Here is an 18,287-nt window from a genome sequence, read left to right on the forward strand (position 1 = left end):
TATGTTCTTGGATACACTCCCTATTTCATAGACATACCTAATAGTTCAGCCTGTCTACCCATCTATCCACCCAGATACCCATGCTTGCCTTCACTGACAACACAGTACTGTATGTGCAAAAGGGTTCATCTTTGTTGTCTGTACCTCCCATGTACATCTTTGTTGTCTGTACCTCCTATGTCTTTGTCATCCTCAATGCCGCCATATTGGTCACTCACATTTGGTACATTGCCCTTCTCTTCACCCAAATCAATACTTATCTCTCTCTATCTAGCAGCGTTCCCTCCCTTTCCCTCCCACCCCTGGTAACCAACAAAGAAAATTTCCTTCTATAGCTAAACCTTTCCTTAATTTTTACAATAACGGACTAATACAATATTTGTCCTTTTCTGATTGTATTTCACTCAGCATAATGTCCTGCAAGTTCATCCACATTATGTGGTGTTTTGCAGATTCTACATTATTCTTTAGTGTTGCATAGTATTCCATTGTGTGTATGTACCATAGTTTGGTTATCCATTTCTCAGCTGATGGACACCTAGGTTGATTCCATCTTTTGGCTATTTGACTATGTCTTCTCAAGCTGCTCTTTGAAATCTTCTGTTCAGCTCTTTTATCTTGTCATTTCTTCCATTTGCTTTAGCTACTCTCCATTCAAGGGTAAGTTTCAGAGTCTCTTCTGACATCCATTTTAGTGTTTTCTTCCTTTCCTGTCTTTTTGATGACCTTTTGCTTTCTTCATGGATGATGTCCTTGATGTTATCCCACAATTGTTCTGGTTTTTGATCATTGGTGTTCAATGCATCAAATCTATTCTTTAAATGGTCTCTAAATTCAGGAGGGATATAATCAAGGTCATATTTTGGCTCTCATGGACTTGTTTTAATTGTCTTCAACTTCAACTTGGACTTGCAAATGAGCAGTTGATGGTCTGTTCTATAGTCACCTCCTGGCCTTGTTTTGGCTGAAGCTATTGAGCATCTCCATCACCTTTTGCCACAGATGTAGTCAATCTGATTCCTGTGTACTCTATCTGGTGAAGTTGACGTGTATAGCTGCCGTTTGTGTTGTTGAGGAAAAGTATCTGCAATTAATAAGTCGTTGGTCTTGCAAAATTCTATCATGAAATCTCCAGCATTATTTCTGTCACCAAGGCCAAATTTTCCAACTACCGGTGATTCTTCTTTTTTTCCCACTTTTGCAGTCCAGTCACCAGTAATAATTAACACGTCCTGATTGCACGTTCCATCAATTTCAGACTGCAGAAGCTGATAAAAACTCTCAATTTCCTCATCATTGGCTTTGGTGGTTGGTGCATAAATTTGAATAATAGCAGTATTAACTGGCTTTTCTTGTAGGCATATGGATATTATTCCATCACTGACAGCACTGTACTTCAGGATAGATCTTCAAACATTCTTTGTGATGATGAACACCACACCATTCCTCTTCAACTTGTCATTCCTGGCATAGTAGATCATATGGTTATCTGATTCAAAATGACAAAAACCAGTCCATGTCAGCTCACTAATGCTTAGGATATTGATCTTTGTGCATTCCATTTCATTTTTGACAACTTCCAATTTTCCTAGATTCATACTTCATATATTCCATGTTCCAGTTATCAATGGATGTTTGCAGCTGTTTCTTCTCATATTGAGTCATGCCACTTCAGCAAATGGAAGCCCCAAAAACTCTACTTTATCCATATCATTAAGATAGACTCTACTCTGATGAGGCAGCTCTTTCCCAGTCATATTTTGAGTGCCTTCCGACCTGAGGGCCTCATCTTCCGGCACTGTATCAGACAATGTTTCAGGGCAATTCATAAAGTTTTCCACTAATATATCAGACAGTGTTTCACTACTGTTCACAAGGTTTTCACTGGCCAATTCTTTGAGAAGTGGATGGTCTCTTTTTTTTTTTCCAAGTCTGTCTCAGTCTGGAAGCTCCACCAAAACCAGTCCACCATGGGCATCGTTGCTGGCACAGCCTCCAGCTTCACAGCACACACAAGCCACCACAGTATGACAAATTGACAGATAAGTTTGTCTCCCTTCGCTGTTCCAACCACTCCGCTCACTTCCTGGGCTTCCTCCTACCTGTTCCTGCCGGCCCTGTCTGCCACTGCTCCCTGCCATCTGGGGGCTGTGCACCACACCACTAGGCTCTTTTAAGGATCCTTTAACTTAGCTTTTTATCAAGGCTAGTGCCTTTGACCCTCACAGGGCCCAGGAACAACAAATCCTTCAATCTAATCCTTAGATTTAAAACTTCCCCAACTCAACACAAGCAATGGAATCCTGCCAAAACACTAATTAGCTATTATCAGATTTGTTTCTAACAACCTATACTTTGTGCCAAATCTTAACTCACTCAAAGTGTTGGCTCTTAAGAAATGATTCAGAAGTTTTGGTGCAAAGCCAAATTCAAATTCTTGAAAGAGTTTTGAGATCCCTTTGAAGGACAGTCACATGGTTCCATTACATAAAAGGTGAGAACCCTTCAGACCAGGACTACAGGCAGGTGGCTTGGAAGCTGTTGAAGTACAGTTACATTGACAACTGCACTTGGAGTTAGAAAAGCTGGGCTTATGTTTGCAATTTACAAATGTTGAGATTTTGACTAGGTGTTTTATGCTTTCTAAATCTCAGTTCCTTAATCTTTAAAAATAAGGATAACAATGACTGTTTAAAGGATGTGCAAAGATTAAATAGTTTGGGATGTAAAAAACCACTTTGTAAACCATACAACATCATACAAATATGAGTCTTGCTATATGGACACCTTGTAATTTTAAGATAGTTTTTATGAAAGTTTAATTCAGCTAAAACCAAAACCAAAACAAAACAAAACTCATTGCCATTGAGAACATCTATTGCGTACAGCCATGTGGCAGGCAATGAGAAAGCAAAGATGAAAACTGAAGTCCCTGTCTTTAAGGAGTTTGTAGTCTAATGTAGTGAGAGACAAGTTTTTAATAACAGTGTTAAGGGCTGAGTGCAATGAAAGGGGAATGCACAGAAGGAAAGCTCAGGCTGTCATATGGAAATATGTCAAACTTGAGTTCTGAAAGATGAACAGATTTAACATGGTTTGGAGGAGGGGAAGAAGTACAAAATTAGAATATGATCTAGGAAGAGGCACAGAATATGCCTCTGGAAATGACATGACACAAGAGCAAAGCAATTCAGAATTACTAGAAAAGCACTCATCCTTGCCTCCTTCATGTAAATTCCTGAGGTGAAATGTCCCTTCTGTTCTCATACAGGATGTGGGAAAAAAGGTGGGAAGTGCGGTATTCTCTCTCTAGTTTAAGCTTTCAAACACAATTAGGTCTCCTCGGTTCTAAACCCAGGCCAATCTTCTGTCAATGGTTTCCATTATTTATGGAATGCGATCTAAATCTTTAACCCTCCAAGACCTAGTCAGTTATTCACTCCTCTTACCTCATCTTGCAACTTGCCCTTGCTTTTCTAGTAATTCTTGTTAAATCTGAAGTTGCAAGAAGGAGTGGCCAACTTCATGTCTCTGAACACAGGACAAGTGAAACTTAACAAATATTCTTTGGAAGAGTTCTAGGCTAGGAGAGGATGGAATAGACTTACTTAGTGTCTATGAGTTTCGGTGAGGGAAAAAGTCACATAATAGCCTCATGGACAAGGAAAAAGTAGGCTGAATGATTACCATGGTAAGTTTTTCTCTTCTTCACTGCTGTCAAGTATGTTCTGACTCATAGTGACCCCTCTTGGGTTTCCAAGGCGATGTCACTACAGAAGTAGATTGCCCAATCTTCCTTCTGAGGAGTGGCTGGTGGGTTTGAACCGCCAGCCTTCTGGTTAGCAGTCAAATCCTTTAGGCACTATAGCACCAGATATATCATTAATGACACACACAAAGAAGGCAAGGTGAAAAGGCTAATGTCTCTGTATGGTCTCTACTAGTTTACCACAGGGTTCTGAGATAGTGAACATTTTTATGAATAATTATACAAAAGTTTTAAAGTAAAAGAGCACTTGTGGCACAGTGGTTAAAGTGCTCAGCTGCCAACCTAATATTGGTGGTATGAATCCACCAGCCACTTTGCAGGAGAAGGACATAGCAGTCTACTTCTGTCAAGATTCGGAGCCACAGAAACCCTATGGGGCAGTTCTACTCTGTCCTGTAGGATCGCTATGAGTTGGAATCAACCTGATAGTGATGGGATTTTTTTTCCAGCAGAAGTAAGTATTATTAAATCTGAAGATACTGAAAAGCTGGAAAGGTAACTATAAGTTTTGAGTGATAGCATAAAGATTTTAAATAAGCTGGAACGATGGATAAGACTAACATGAAGCAATTCAGTAGAAATAAGTAAAATGTCTGAATTTATTACTTGGTTAAAAACCAGCTATACAAATTATAAGATAGACAATGTAGGGAGAAGACTTTTGAATATTTAATTGATTTAATTGGCTACAAGATCAATAAAAACCAATAGTGTGGGAGGCAGAGACAAGATGGCATCTTAGAGATACATTCCATCTAATCCCTCTACAACAGACACACAGAAAAACCTAAGTGAAATAGATACAAATAACAATCCTGGAACTCTGAGCAGCAAATGAAGGGATAAATAATTAGATTGAGCACTCATTGGAAAGGCAGACACAGCAATGACTAGGAAGAGAGAGGAAGCCAGGACCCAATGAAACATGGTCATTTTGAGACACAGAAGGGCATTATACTCAGGTGATGAGAAGCCAACTTCATGGAATACACACTGGGACAGAGACACGGTGTGGACAGATTTGGAGGGAATCAAGGTGAGCAGAGTATATGCTGGATTTGGGAGAAGACCATGCAGGAAAACAAGTGAGACTTCCAGTGGCACAGGCAATTTCAGAGCAAGGAGGGAGCCAGTGAAAGAAGAAACAACTCACTACTAGTGAAAACGAACCATTTAGGTTGAGCGCTCACACAAAGGGGAAGGCCTACGGGATGGCAGTTGAAGTTGCTGGACTCCCAGCAGCCCCCCAGTTGACTAAGTCTGGGAAGGAGTTGGATATCAGCTGTGCATGCTTAGAAAGACACCCAACTCAAACCAGTGAGTTCCAATGAGAGAGATGCTTCTCCACTCTACAAAATATACCTTCCTGGTGACTAGGGGTGAGCCTGCTTCACACCCCCACCAACTCAGTGGCTAAGGATGCCCCTCGAGCAGTCCCCTACTTGCCCAGTTTCTCAGCCACCTCCTTAGCAGCCCAGTCATGCATCACAATGTGCCCCAAGCAGACAGAGCCAGTGCCTGTAATTCTGCATCCCTGTGCCTGGGTCACTGACAGGTTTTGCCTCCACTGAACACAAGACATGTGAAATTGCAGCCTCCTCTAAGAGAAAATCACCGAGACATAACATAATCAAACGTTCCAAAACCAAAGACAAAAAAAAAAAAAAAAATCTTGAGAGTAGTTCAGGAAAAACAAAATGTGACCTACAAAGAGCAACCAGTAAGACATAGCTCTGATTTCTCAGCAGAAACCATGCAGGCAAGAAGGAAATGGGATGACATGTATAAAACCTTGAAAGAAAAAACTGCCAAACAAGAATTATATACCTAGCAAAATGTCCCTCAAATGCAATGATGAAATTAGGACATTTCCAGATAAACAGAAATTAAAGGAATTTGTAAAAACCAGATCAATCTTACTAGAAATGCTAAAGGGAGTCCTTCAGACAGAAAACCAGTAATGGAAGGCAACCACCTAAAATTAAGACACATGATAACATCACCCAGGAACAAACCCAGAGAAAGAATTCTCAAAACTAAAATTAGCTTCCAAATCTGAAAATAGAGAACAAAAGGCACCAATCTGTAAATGAAAACAACTACAAAGCATAAAACAGGAATAAAAGGTATAGTTACAGAGCTTCCAAATGGAGAGGAAGTCAGGACAATATTAATATAGAACAAACTATTCTAAATTAGGTAGATAAAATTAACTACAGGGTAACCACAAAGAAAATTAATAAGCCTTCTAACCAAAAGAAGAAAGAAGAAAATCACATGGACTTAGTAAATACAAAATCAACAACAATGAAGGAAATAATAAGAAAACACAATAACAAAATGAATTCAACACAGAAAAAAAATATTCAGAACAAGGAAACTATTAATAACTCAATATAAAACACAAAACAATGACAACACTCAATTCATACCTATCATTAATTACAGTGAATGTGAATGGGTTAAATGAACCAGTCAAGAGAAAAAGAGTGGCAGAATGGATAAGAAAACAAGACCCATTGATATGCTGTCTACAAGAGAGTCACCTTAGATACAAAAAAAAAAAAATTAAAAATCAAAGAATGGACTGTACAGACACCAGTGATAAAAAATACCTGCAGTCCATACAGAAACAATAGAAGACAGACACAGATTAATCTCTCACAGACATCCCGACACTATGGGAGAGAGATCTAATAGAGCTACTACCTCAGGACCATAGTACTGGGGTACACCAGACTCAATTGGCACAACAAAATGCATAAAAGCGTTGCTCCACATTCTACATTGGTGAGTAGTGATTGGGGTCTTAAAAGCTTTCATGCAGCCATCTAAGATGCAGCTAATGGTCTCCCAGCGTCAGAAGTGAAGAACGCCAAAAAAAAAAAAAAAGAAAAGAAAACAAGGGCATTTAGAAGCAATCAGCCCTAGGACACTATGGCCCTTGAGACCAGAAGAACTGGATGGTGCCTGGCTACCAATGCCAACCACTCAAGAAAGGATCAAATCTGGAGATCCTGGACAGAGTGGGAGGGAAAACGTGGAACAAAATCCAAAAACTCAATAATGACCAGAATTACTGGTCAGATGAAATCTGGTGAGACTATGGCCTGAATATACTAATATATAATAATACTATGGCCCTGAAATACATTCGGTGCCTAGAATAAAACTCACCTCTAGGGGCGGGCTCTCAGCCCAATAGTTAACAAGACGTACATGCAGACCACTCAACCCAGGATGCCGCACCCACACACTCAATGGTAATACATCCCTTAGAGCAATAGACCATGGGACACCAAAGGATCACCATTCAAACTGAGGAAATGCAGGACCAACAGGAGTGCATAATTATGAGGAACACAGGAGGAGGGTTGCAGGGTAGGGAGGGGAGGAGACTGGGTTAGGGTTGGACATGGCGAATGGAGAATGAAACTAAATGTACACATGACGTTGAATGTAAAACAAGCTCTTAAAATAAAAATTTAAAAAAAAAAAAGGATGGAAAAAAATATATCAAGCTAATGGCTACCAAAAAGGAACAGGAGTAGCAATATTAATTTCTGACAAAATAGACTTCACAGCAAAAACTAGCATAATGGACAAGGAAGAACATTATATAATGATTTAAAAATGTCAATCCAGCAAGAGGACATAAGCACAATAAATATCTATGTACCTAATGAAAGAACCCCAAATACATAAAGTAAACATTAACTGAATTGAAAACAGAAATATCTTCTACAATAGCTGTAGACTTTAACACACCACTTTCAGGGAAGGACAGAATAAGTAGAAAGAAATTCAACAAAGATACAGAAGATCTCAACAATGTCAACAACTTGACCTTGTAGACATAACAGAACACTCCACCCAACTAAAATGCAGTACACATTCTTTTCCAGTGCAAATGGATCATTCTTCAGAATATATCATATATTAGGCCACAAAGCAAGTCTTAATACATTTTAAAAAATAGGAAATACTACAAAGCTTCTTCTTGGATCACAACGCTATAAAATTTGAAATCAACAATAGGAAGATCAGGGGGAAAAATCAACATGGAAGTTGAGTAACACCCTGTTCAAAACTGTTGGGTAACAGAAAAAATAAAATGTGAAATAAAAAAAAATTCCTAGAAGCAAATGAGAATGAAAACACAACATACCAAAACCTTTGGGATACAGTGAAAGCAGTACACAGAAGTCAATTTATAGCAATAGATGCACACATCAAAAAAGAAGTAAAAAACAAAGTCAATACCTTAACCTAACAACTCTAACAACTAGAAAAGAGAAACAAAAAAGTCCACAGTCTCCAGAAAAATGAAATAATAAATATTAGAACAGAAATAAATGAAACAGAAATATAGAAAGAATAGCAAGGTTAGAAGTTGGTTCTTCAAAAACATTAACAGATGTGTCAAATTACTGGCAAATATAACTAAGGAAAAGAAAGAGAAGATACAAATAACACAAATAGTAAATGAAATGGGCACTGTCACAACAGAATCAAAGGAAATAAAAAAGATGATGACAGAATACAATGAAGAACAAACAGTACCCCAATAAATTTCAAAACCTCCAACACATGGACAAATTTCTAGAAACACATGACCTACATAAACTTACATAGACTGGAGGCAGAAAACTTAAGCAGGGTCATAACAAAAGAAGAACTAGAATACATCATTAAAAGAAAAGAAAGAAAGAAAAACAACTTCTTAACAAAATAAAAATCCTGACCCTGAAGACTTTACTGGAGAATTCTACCAAATATTCAGAGAAAACTGACACTAATCTTACTCAAACTATTCTAGAACTTAGAAAAAGATAGAATTCTCCCAAATTCATTTTATGAAGCAGCATAACCCTGATATTAAAGCCAGGCAAAGATACCACTAAAAAAGAAAATTGAAGACCAATATCCCTCATGAATATGGACACAAAAATCTTTAACAACATCCTAGCCAATAAAATCCAACACTACATCAACAAAAATCATACATCATGACCAAGTGGGATTCATACAAGGTATGCAAGGATGGTTCTACATTAGAAAAACAATCAATGTAATCCACCACATAAATAAAGGAAAGGAAAAGGACCACAAGGCCATATTAATGGATTTAGAAAAGGCATTTGACAAAATCCAACCCTTGTTCCTAATAAAAGCTCAGCAAAATAGGAATAGAAGGGGAAATGTCTTGACATAATAAGGGCTTATATACAAAATGTCTATAGTAGAATTTTCTTCCAATTTAAAAGATGCAAATGGGAAAGTGAAAAGAAAAGTGTTCACTATTGTCTATCTTCTATTTTCAATATAAAAAGTGAAGATGACTCCAGGTCAACAAAATTTGTCAATGATTCTCTTCCTTGAACCCCTAAAGGAAATATTATAATGACATAACTTACCCACTTGGCACTATTCACTGTCATGAATCGAAGAGTGTAGTTTAAACCTGTTGACCTAGGTGCCAGTTGAGGCCTTCTCCACATTATTTGAACCATTCGTTTGACACCCAAAACTGGTTTCACATAGTAAATCTCAGGTGGTTCAATTTTCACTGAAAATAAAAATCATATATTTCTTATATTTCCAAAAAGATGAGAAGGTCCTAATAAGGTCCACCCAAAACTGAAAGAAAGGGAAAAAAAAAAAAAAAAAAAACCTAGATATGAAATGACAGTGCATTTGTTGTGGTTCACCATATACAGATAGCATTAGGAAGGCAGTATTAAAAAAAAAAAAAAGTGTGCCCAATGATGACAAGATACATTCCTGCAATTTTTTCTGCAAATTAGCCTTTTCCTTTTAGATCCGATTCTAGGCCAAGAAGGAAGAAAGAAGAGGAAACCATAGGACTTCATCAAAATAAAAACTTTTGTGCTTCAAAAGATCCATCAATTTGGTCAATATGCCTTGTCTTCCTTTCCCGTTGTCCCTTTCTTCCTTCCTTCTTTAATAAGAAAAAAATTTTTTGAATATCCATAAAACACACAACCCTATCATATCCCTGAGCTTTGATTATAGTTTTGAGTCCACAGATAACATCCTTTTTTAAAAAACAGATACCTTTTAATAAAAGATTGCATAGGTGTATCAAATAATACTTACCTATGTTATCTAAATTCCACTGTGTCCTATCAGACTTAACTTTACCATCTGCATTTTCAGCTTCCACTTCAATGCTGCAATTATCTGGGTATGTGACGTTTGGATAGAAAAAAGAACATGAAGCACGATTTTCAATTCTACATAACTCATGTTCTCCTCCATAACAGCTTTGAAGAAAAAAGTGATTCAACATTAGTTTTATACAGCAGTTTGGAAACACAGCTACACTTAATGTATTAAGCATATTATGTGTTAGTTACACCTGGGTTTCTCTGAGAACTGTATAGTTCAGGATCTGGGGCTTCTCTCTCCAATTTCCTCCCTCACCTCCAAGGAGAAAGAAATTTCCTGCTGCTTGTCAATTTGAGATGTTATAAGCCATGGAGCCTCCAGTGAGCCTATCAAAAGCTACACTGGCTACACATATTAGCAAGAAATAACCAACAGATCCCAGAGAATCCCAGAATCTAGCCTTGAGAATTCTTAAAAGAAAAATAAAAGATTCAAAAAGAATTCATTGAATAATTATGGTAGAATTTTTTTCACTGTTAGCATATATTAGTTTTAGAAAATGCATTAAAAGCTATCTTTCTAAAGAAATACTTAAATGCTGCTGAGCTTCAGTGTAATGAAAACAAGTGCACATATTACTAAGAATCAGATGGATAGGGATAGTCCACATGGCCTTGGGGACAGCGGATGTGATGGAAGGACTGACAATAGGAAAGGGGCCCACCAGGCAGAGTGCTGGTGTTTGCTGGAGCAGGCAGAGGTTAATGGAGCTTAGACACATGGAATCTTGAAACCAAAAAGGACCTCAAAGGTTTCCTAGGGTTACCAGCAGTGCAAAAACGGCCCCCTGGGTAATGTTGTACAGTGGTTCCAAGCATGGGCAAAGGAAGCCAGTTAGGTTTGAATCTTGGTTTTGCTCTTTATTAACCCCTTGCAAATATTTTACCTCCCTGTGCCTTAGTTTTCACATCTATAAAATTAAGATAGGAATATGCCTATAACAGGGTTGTCATGAGGGTTAAATGAGCTAATACTATATACGTAAACCAAAAAACCAAAAACACTGCTGTCAAGTCAGACCCGACTCATAGCAACCCCTCCTTGGGTTTCCAAGGCTGTATCTCTACGGAAGTAGATTGCCCAATCTTCCTTCCAAGGAATGGCTGGTGGATTTGAACCACCAGCCTTCTGGTTAGCAGTCAAGTGCCTGAGGCACTATGCTACCAGAGCTCCTAAAGCTCTTTTAAAATGGCAGGCACACAATAAGTAGTTAATAAATGTGAGATTTTATTATTATTATTATTACTGTTACTATAGTTGAATAGTTTTGTGTTTGTTGATTCTGTAACCTTGAGAAATGCCCGTTCTCCCCTTCCCTATACCTGCTGTTCTCCTTCAGTCTCAGTTGAAAAGCCATCTTCTCCATGGCACTATAAATTCCTGTGGTCTTGAGCATCAGTAGTTTTTTGTTCATAACATTAACCTACCTTAATATGCTCTCAGGATAGACTATCCACAAGGAAATCCTACTATTCTACTTAGAGGAGATATTCTAGATGATAAACTCACAAAAATATGAGCCCATCTAGGAATACTAGAAGTTTAGGCAGCCCTGGGGCCACAAAGGGAAGCTGGGTATAATGGTTCCAGAGTATTCTATATGCCCAGCTGGTGATAATAACAGAGAGAGATGAAAGAGAAAACAGAAACTCAAGAAAGAACAATTAAGGTTTCCAGATTTTCACTGTTACTTTCATTGCTACTTCTTGTTTAACATTGGTCCTATAACTAACAAGTCTATGAAAAAGCAAGTCATTTGGACCATGTGTTTTGGGCTTTTATGGTTCTTTTTTTTTTTTTAATTTCTATTTCATTTTGGGTGACAGTTTACAGAGCAAATTCATTTTCCATACAGCAGTTTACATGCATTTTGTTTCATGATACTGATTCCCCACAATGTAACCGCCCTCTTCCTACCGCCCATAGTTACCTCTTCCCTGTGTTCTTTCCTACACATTCCTGCCCCCTGAGTATGGTTATTTTCTAAAGCAGAGGTCAGCAAACTATGACCTACAGGCCAGATATGGTGACCTCCTGTTTTTGTATGGCTCACAAGCTAAGAACGCTATTTACATTGTTAAATGGTTGAAAACACTAAAAAGAAGAATATTTTGTGGCATGTGAAAATTGTCTATAATTAAATTCTTATTGGAACACAGTCATACCCATTCATTTATACACTATCTACAGCAGTTTCGTGCTCCAACAGTAGTGTTGTGCAGTTGAGTCTAAAATGTTTACTGCCTAGCCCTTTACAGAAAAAGTTTCCCCAACTCTATTTAAAGCATCTCTTTGCCACAGATATTTATTGATATATCAATGCTGTTAAGAATATTGTTAGCTTTTCCCTTTCTCCTGCTATAAAACATATGGTAGACTTTCCTTACTATACCAATTACCAATTTATGAGGAGTGGGGGTGGGAAACATAGAGTTTATACTTATCTTGTATTAAAAAAAAAAAAAGCTTGGAACCAACAATTCTCTTTGTTAAATAGAAAAAAGACTTAGAGATCATCTTATACTAGCTCCCAACACAGACTCCCTTATTCCTAGGGAACATGAAAGAAGTAATGGGTTTCATGAGCTATTTTCAGAATTTCAAAATATCTCTGCACAAACTCTCTAAGACATCCAGGTTTTGGCCAGGATTGTTAATAAATTAGAATAATAAAGGATCCTTGAGCTAGTGAAAAATTTGGCAATCATTGTTCTAGTAGTATACTGTTTGACAAAGATTACTTAACAAGTTAGTGGCAGATAGAGGTAATTTAGCTTCTTGGTGTTGAGTTCATCCCGCTTACTATATCTGCATATGTGAAGAATGAATCGTGGTATAACATATTCTGAAAAGAGGTGGAGTATAGTTGAACATAGTAAGGTAACAGATTTTTCTACTGTGTTTATAACTGGTCACTACACTCAGCCCATTGGGCAGTCCCAAAAGCAGGTCTTTGTATGACTGTATCTTCCCTCCCTCTGTGACAGCAGATCCTGTCGTCAGTATGGTGGAAATAACCAAGATGTCACCCTAGCCACCAGATGCAGTCCAAAGGTCACTCAGAAGCTGTACTTGAAAAAACATTTTACTTCCTAAGTCACTTGAATCATGAATGAACCAAAAGCCTCTGCCTCCTCTCTTTACCTCCACTGAGAGCACACAAGCTCCCCGTACTTACTTAGTTCTGTTAACTGTGTACCATGTGTCATGGGCCTCCTTTTCTGGATTCCAAGTGCAAGTTAAGTTTTTCTTATAGTAGAAGACACAGGAAATGTTCTCAGGCTTATGTGGCAAAGCTAAAAAGAAAAAAAAAAAATGATCACACAAACAATTTCAGTACATGATAAATATTGCCACCACAGAATATTTATTTTTATGAAAGCAGGTGAATCAAAAGCCAGATTTATTGGTTAGTTATTAGGTATAATTTATTATTGCTTTTGGGTGCCATCAAGTAGATTCTGGCTCATAGTCACCCTACAGGACAGAGTAGAACTGCCATGTGGGGTTTCCCATGTTGTTATTTTTACAGAAGCAGATCACTAGGTGTTTTCTCCTGCAGAGCCACAAGTGGGTTCAAACTGCTAACCTTTCGGTTAGTGGCCAAACTCTCTTCCCTATTTAGGTCTATGGAAGGTATCTAACTCAATTTCTTCAGTTATCCCCTTTGAAGAATTAGACTTCTACTTAAAAATAAACTTTCCATACTCTTACTCAAAAGCAACATTTGAGAAGCTGAAATTAAAGCTCCAGGCAATATAAAGTCTTAGTGAAATACTAAGTAAAGCATCAAATTGTAGAACAACTCTGGATAATTGGGTAGTGAATGATGTGAGAAAATGAGGAAAATACAATATACTGAACTATGCTATATGTAAACCTTACAAATCATTCGTTTCCAGAAAGGTGTACAATATAAGAAATTTCTGAAATATCTTTAGCTGCATTTTCCTATCTTGTAAATCTTGTTCATTCTGGTTCCCCACCCAATAGTATCAATTCCACCATTTTACAGAACAGAAATCTACAACTTTAAGGGGCCCATAGATGGAATTCAAGGGTCTATAAACTTACCAACTCCTGCAGTGTGAAAATGACCAAACATGCAAGCAAGATTATTGATAATTACTGGTTATTGGAATATGAAAGTTGGAAACAAAGAAGGAGGTAACTAGAAAGTATGACCTTGATAATAGAAACAATGTGGGAGATCACATGATAGAATCTTGCAAGACTAATGACTTATTCATTGCAAATACCCTTTTTCAACAACATAAATGGTGACTATACAAGTGAACCTCATCAGATGGAAAACATAGGAATCAAATCAAATACATTTGTGAAAAGAGACCATGGAAAGTTCAATATCATCAGTCAGAAAAAGGCCAGAGGCAAAACAGACCATCAATTGCTCTTATGAAAATTCAAGTTGAAGCTGAAGAAAATTAAAACAAATCCACAAGGGCCAAAATACAACATTGATAGTCTCCCACCTGAATTTAGAGACCTTCTGAAGAGTAGATTTGACACATTGAACACCGATGATCAAAGACCAGATGAGTTGTGGGATGACATCAAGAACAGCATTCATGAAGAAAGCAAAAGTTCATTAAAAAGACAGGAAATAAAGAAAAGACCAAAACTGATGTCAGAAGAGATTCTGAAACTTGCTCATGAATAGAGAGTAGCTAAAATGGATGGCTAAAATGGATGGAAGGAGCTCTGGTAGCATAGTGCCTAAGGCACTTGACTGCTAACCAGAAGGCTGGCGGTTCATACCCGCCAGCCACTCCTCGGTAGGAAGGTTGGGCATTCCTACTTCCATAGTGATACTGCCTCGGAAACCCAAGGAGGGGTCGCTATGAGTCGGGGCCGACTCGATGGCAAATAACAACAACAACAACAAATGGATGGAAGAAATGCTGAAGTAAAAGAGCTGAACAGAAGATTTCAAAGGGTGATTCAAGAAGACAAAGTATTATAATGAAATGTGTAAAGATTTAGAGTTAGAAAACCAAAAGAGAAGAACACTCTTGGCATGTCTCAAGCTGAAAGAACTGAAGAACATTCAAGCCTCGAATTGCAATATTGAAGGATTCTAATGGCAAAGTATTGAATAATGCAGGAAGCATCGAATGAAGATGGAAAGAATACAGAGTTACCTTAACAAAAAGAAATGGTTGATGTTTAACCATTTCAGGAGGTGGCACATGATCAAGAAATGATGGTATTAAAGGAAGAAGTTCAAGCTGCTCTGAAGGAATTAATGAAAAACAAGGCTCCAGAAATTGATGGAATGAATACCCATTGAAATATTTCAACAAAGGGATGCAGCATTGGAGGCACTCACGTATTCATGCCAACAAATTTGGAAAACAGCTATGTGGCCAACCACTGGAAAAGATCCATATTTGTTCCTATTCAAAAGAAAAGTGACCCAACAGGATGTGAAGATTATCAAACCATACCGCTAATATCACATGCAAGTAAAATTTTGCTGAAAATAATTCAAAACAGTTGCAGCAGTACATCCACAGGGAACTGCCAGAAATTCAAGCTGGATTAAGAAAAGGGCATGGAATAAGGAATATCATTGTTAATGTCAAATGAGTCTTGGCTGAAAGCAAAGAATACCAGAAAGATGTATGTTGCTTGTTGTTGTTAGGTGCTGTCGAGTTGCCTCCGACTCATAGTGACCCTATGCACAGCAGAACGAAACACTGTCCGGTCCCATGCCAGCTCCATGATCCTTGCTATACTTGAGCCCATCACTGCAGCCACTGTGTCATTCCATCTTGTTGAGGGCCTTCCCCTCTTTCATCGACTCTCCACTTTACCAAGCATGACACCCTTCTCCAGTGAATGGTCCCTTCTGACAACATGACCAAAGTAGAGAGACAAAGTCTGGCCATTCTCGCTTCCAAGGAGAATTCTGGCTGCACTTCCTCCAGGACAGATTTGTTAGTTCTTTTAGCAGTCCATGGTACTTTCAGCACTCTTCACCAGCACAACAACTCAAAAGCATCAACTTTCTTTGGTCTTCCTCATTCATTGTCCAGCTCTCACATGCATATGAGGTGATTGAAAATACCATGGCTTGGGTCAGGTGCACCTTAGTCCTCAAGAAGACATCTTTGCTCTTCAGCACTTGAGAGGTCCTTTGCAGCCAATATGCCCAGTGCTATACGTCGTCTGATGTCCTGACTGTTGCTTCCATTGGCATTGATTGTAGAACCAAGCAATGTGAAGTCTCTGACAACTTCAATCTTTTCTCCACTTATTGTGATGCTGCTTATAGGTCCAGTTGTGAGGATTTTTGTTTTCTTTATATTGAGCTGTAATCCATACTGTAGACTGTATTCTTCAATCTTCATCAGTAAGTGCCTCAAGTCATCCTCACTTTCAGCAAGCAAAGATGTGTGGTCAATGTATCACAGGTTGTTAGTGATTTTTCCTCCAATCCTGATGCCATGATCTTCTTCACATAGTCCACCTTCTCGGATTATCTGCTCAGCACACAGATTGAACAAGTATGGTGAAAGGATACAACACTGACACATTTCCTTCTTGATTCTAAACCATGCAGTGTCCTCTTTTTCTGTCAAATGACAACCTTCTGGTCTATGTACGGGTTCCTCATGAGTACAATCAAGTGTTCTGGAATTCCCATTCTTCTCAATGTTATACATAATTTGTTATGATCCACACAATCAAATGCTTTTGCATAGTCAGTATGAGCAGTTGATGGTCTATTCCACAATCAGCAACTGGCCTTATTTTGGCTAAAGATATTGAGCTTTTCCATCACCTCTTGCCACAGATGTAGTCAATCTGACTCCTGTGTACTCCATCTGGTGAAGTTCACTTGTATAGCCACCATTTGTGTTGTTGAAAAAAGGTATTTGCAATGAATAAGTCGTTGGTCTTGCAAAATTCTATCATGCAATCTCCAGTGTTATTTCTATCACCAAAGCCAAATTTTCCAACTATGGGTGCTTCTTCTTTGTTTCCAACTTTTGCATTCCAGTCACCTTTGATAATCAACACAATTGGCAGTTGTTTGAACAGAACAAGGGGATACTGCATGGTTTAAAATCAGAAAAGGTGTGTGTCAGCATTGTATCCTTTCACCATACTTATTCAATCTACATGCTGAGCTAATAATCCAAGAAGCTGGCCTGTATGAAGAAGAATGCAGAATCAGGATTAGAGGAAGACTCATTAACAGCCTGTGACATGCAGATGACACAACTTTGTTTGCTAAAAGTGAAGAAGACTTGAAGAAATTATTGATGAAGATCAAAGACTACAGCCTTCAGTATGATTACAGTTCAACATAAAGAAAACAAAAATCCTCACAACTGACCATAAGTAACATCATGATAAATGGAGACAAGAACGAAGTTATCAAGGATTTCATTTAGTTAGATCCATAATCAATGCCCATAGAAGCAGCAGGTAAGAAATCAAAAGATGTGTGTGTTGGGCAAATCTGTGTTAAAAAGCAAAGATGTCACTTTGAAGAGTAATGTGTGCCCAACCATACCATGGTATTTTCAGTAGCCTCATGTACATGTGAAACCTGGACAATGAATAAGAAAGACCACAGAAGAATTGATGCTTTGAATTGTGGTTGCAAAGAATGCTGAAAATATCATGGACTTCCAGAAGAATAAATAAATCTGTCTTGGAAGAAGTACAGCCAGCATGTTCCTTGGAAGCCGGAATGACCAGGCTTCGTCTTTTGTGTTTTGGTCATGTTGTTAGACGGGACCAGTCCCTGGAAAGGGATGTCATGCTTGGTAAAGTAGAGGGTCAGGGAAAAATGGGAAGAACTTCAATCAGATGGATTGACACAGTGGCTGTGACAGTGGGCTCCAGCATGGTAATGATTATGAGAATGGCACAGGACCAGGCAGTATTTTGTTTTGTTGTACCATAGTCTATAAGTCAGAACCAATTCAACAGCACCTAGCAACAGCAACATAAACTTAAATGGGAACTTACGTGATTGAAATTTAAATTTTCCTTGCATCAGGAACGTGGGCAACAAACTATAACGTTATCAGTACTTACAACTTTGTCACCGTTAAAAATCACAAATGTTTTCATACTACATTACAGCTGTTACAGATATGTTGAAATAGCAAGTACTAGTGTTACTATTTTTCAGTTAAGGTAATTATTAGAACTAATTATTATTAGACCTAATCTAAGGTCATTTTTAGGTCTTGTTATCTAATGTGTTAACAAAGAAGCACATATATTACTATGTCACAAAATTGTTAACTCCTAACAGATAAGTAGTAGTAAAGCATTTCAGATC

General features: G+C 38.0%; 1 protein-coding gene across 1 annotated transcript in view; it reads right to left on the bottom strand.

Annotated features, from left to right (window-relative positions):
* The window catches only part of IL31RA (interleukin 31 receptor A), a 108,119-nt gene that overhangs the window by 79,476 nt on the left and 10,356 nt on the right, over positions 1–18,287 (bottom strand). The window contains exons 2-4 of the mRNA XM_007944179.1: positions 13,140–13,257; positions 9,890–10,056; positions 9,187–9,338 (exon numbers count right to left, since the gene is read on the bottom strand). Coding sequence (XP_007942370.1) covers positions 9,187–9,338; positions 9,890–10,056; positions 13,140–13,257 — 437 coding nt within the window. The remainder of the gene's footprint in view (positions 1–9,186; positions 9,339–9,889; positions 10,057–13,139; positions 13,258–18,287) is intronic.

Source organism: Orycteropus afer, unplaced genomic scaffold (genome assembly GCF_000298275.1).
Source record: "Orycteropus afer afer isolate SDZICR_OR568_19922 unplaced genomic scaffold, OryAfe1.0 scaffold00122, whole genome shotgun sequence".
Taxonomy (NCBI): Eukaryota; Metazoa; Chordata; class Mammalia; order Tubulidentata; family Orycteropodidae; genus Orycteropus; species Orycteropus afer.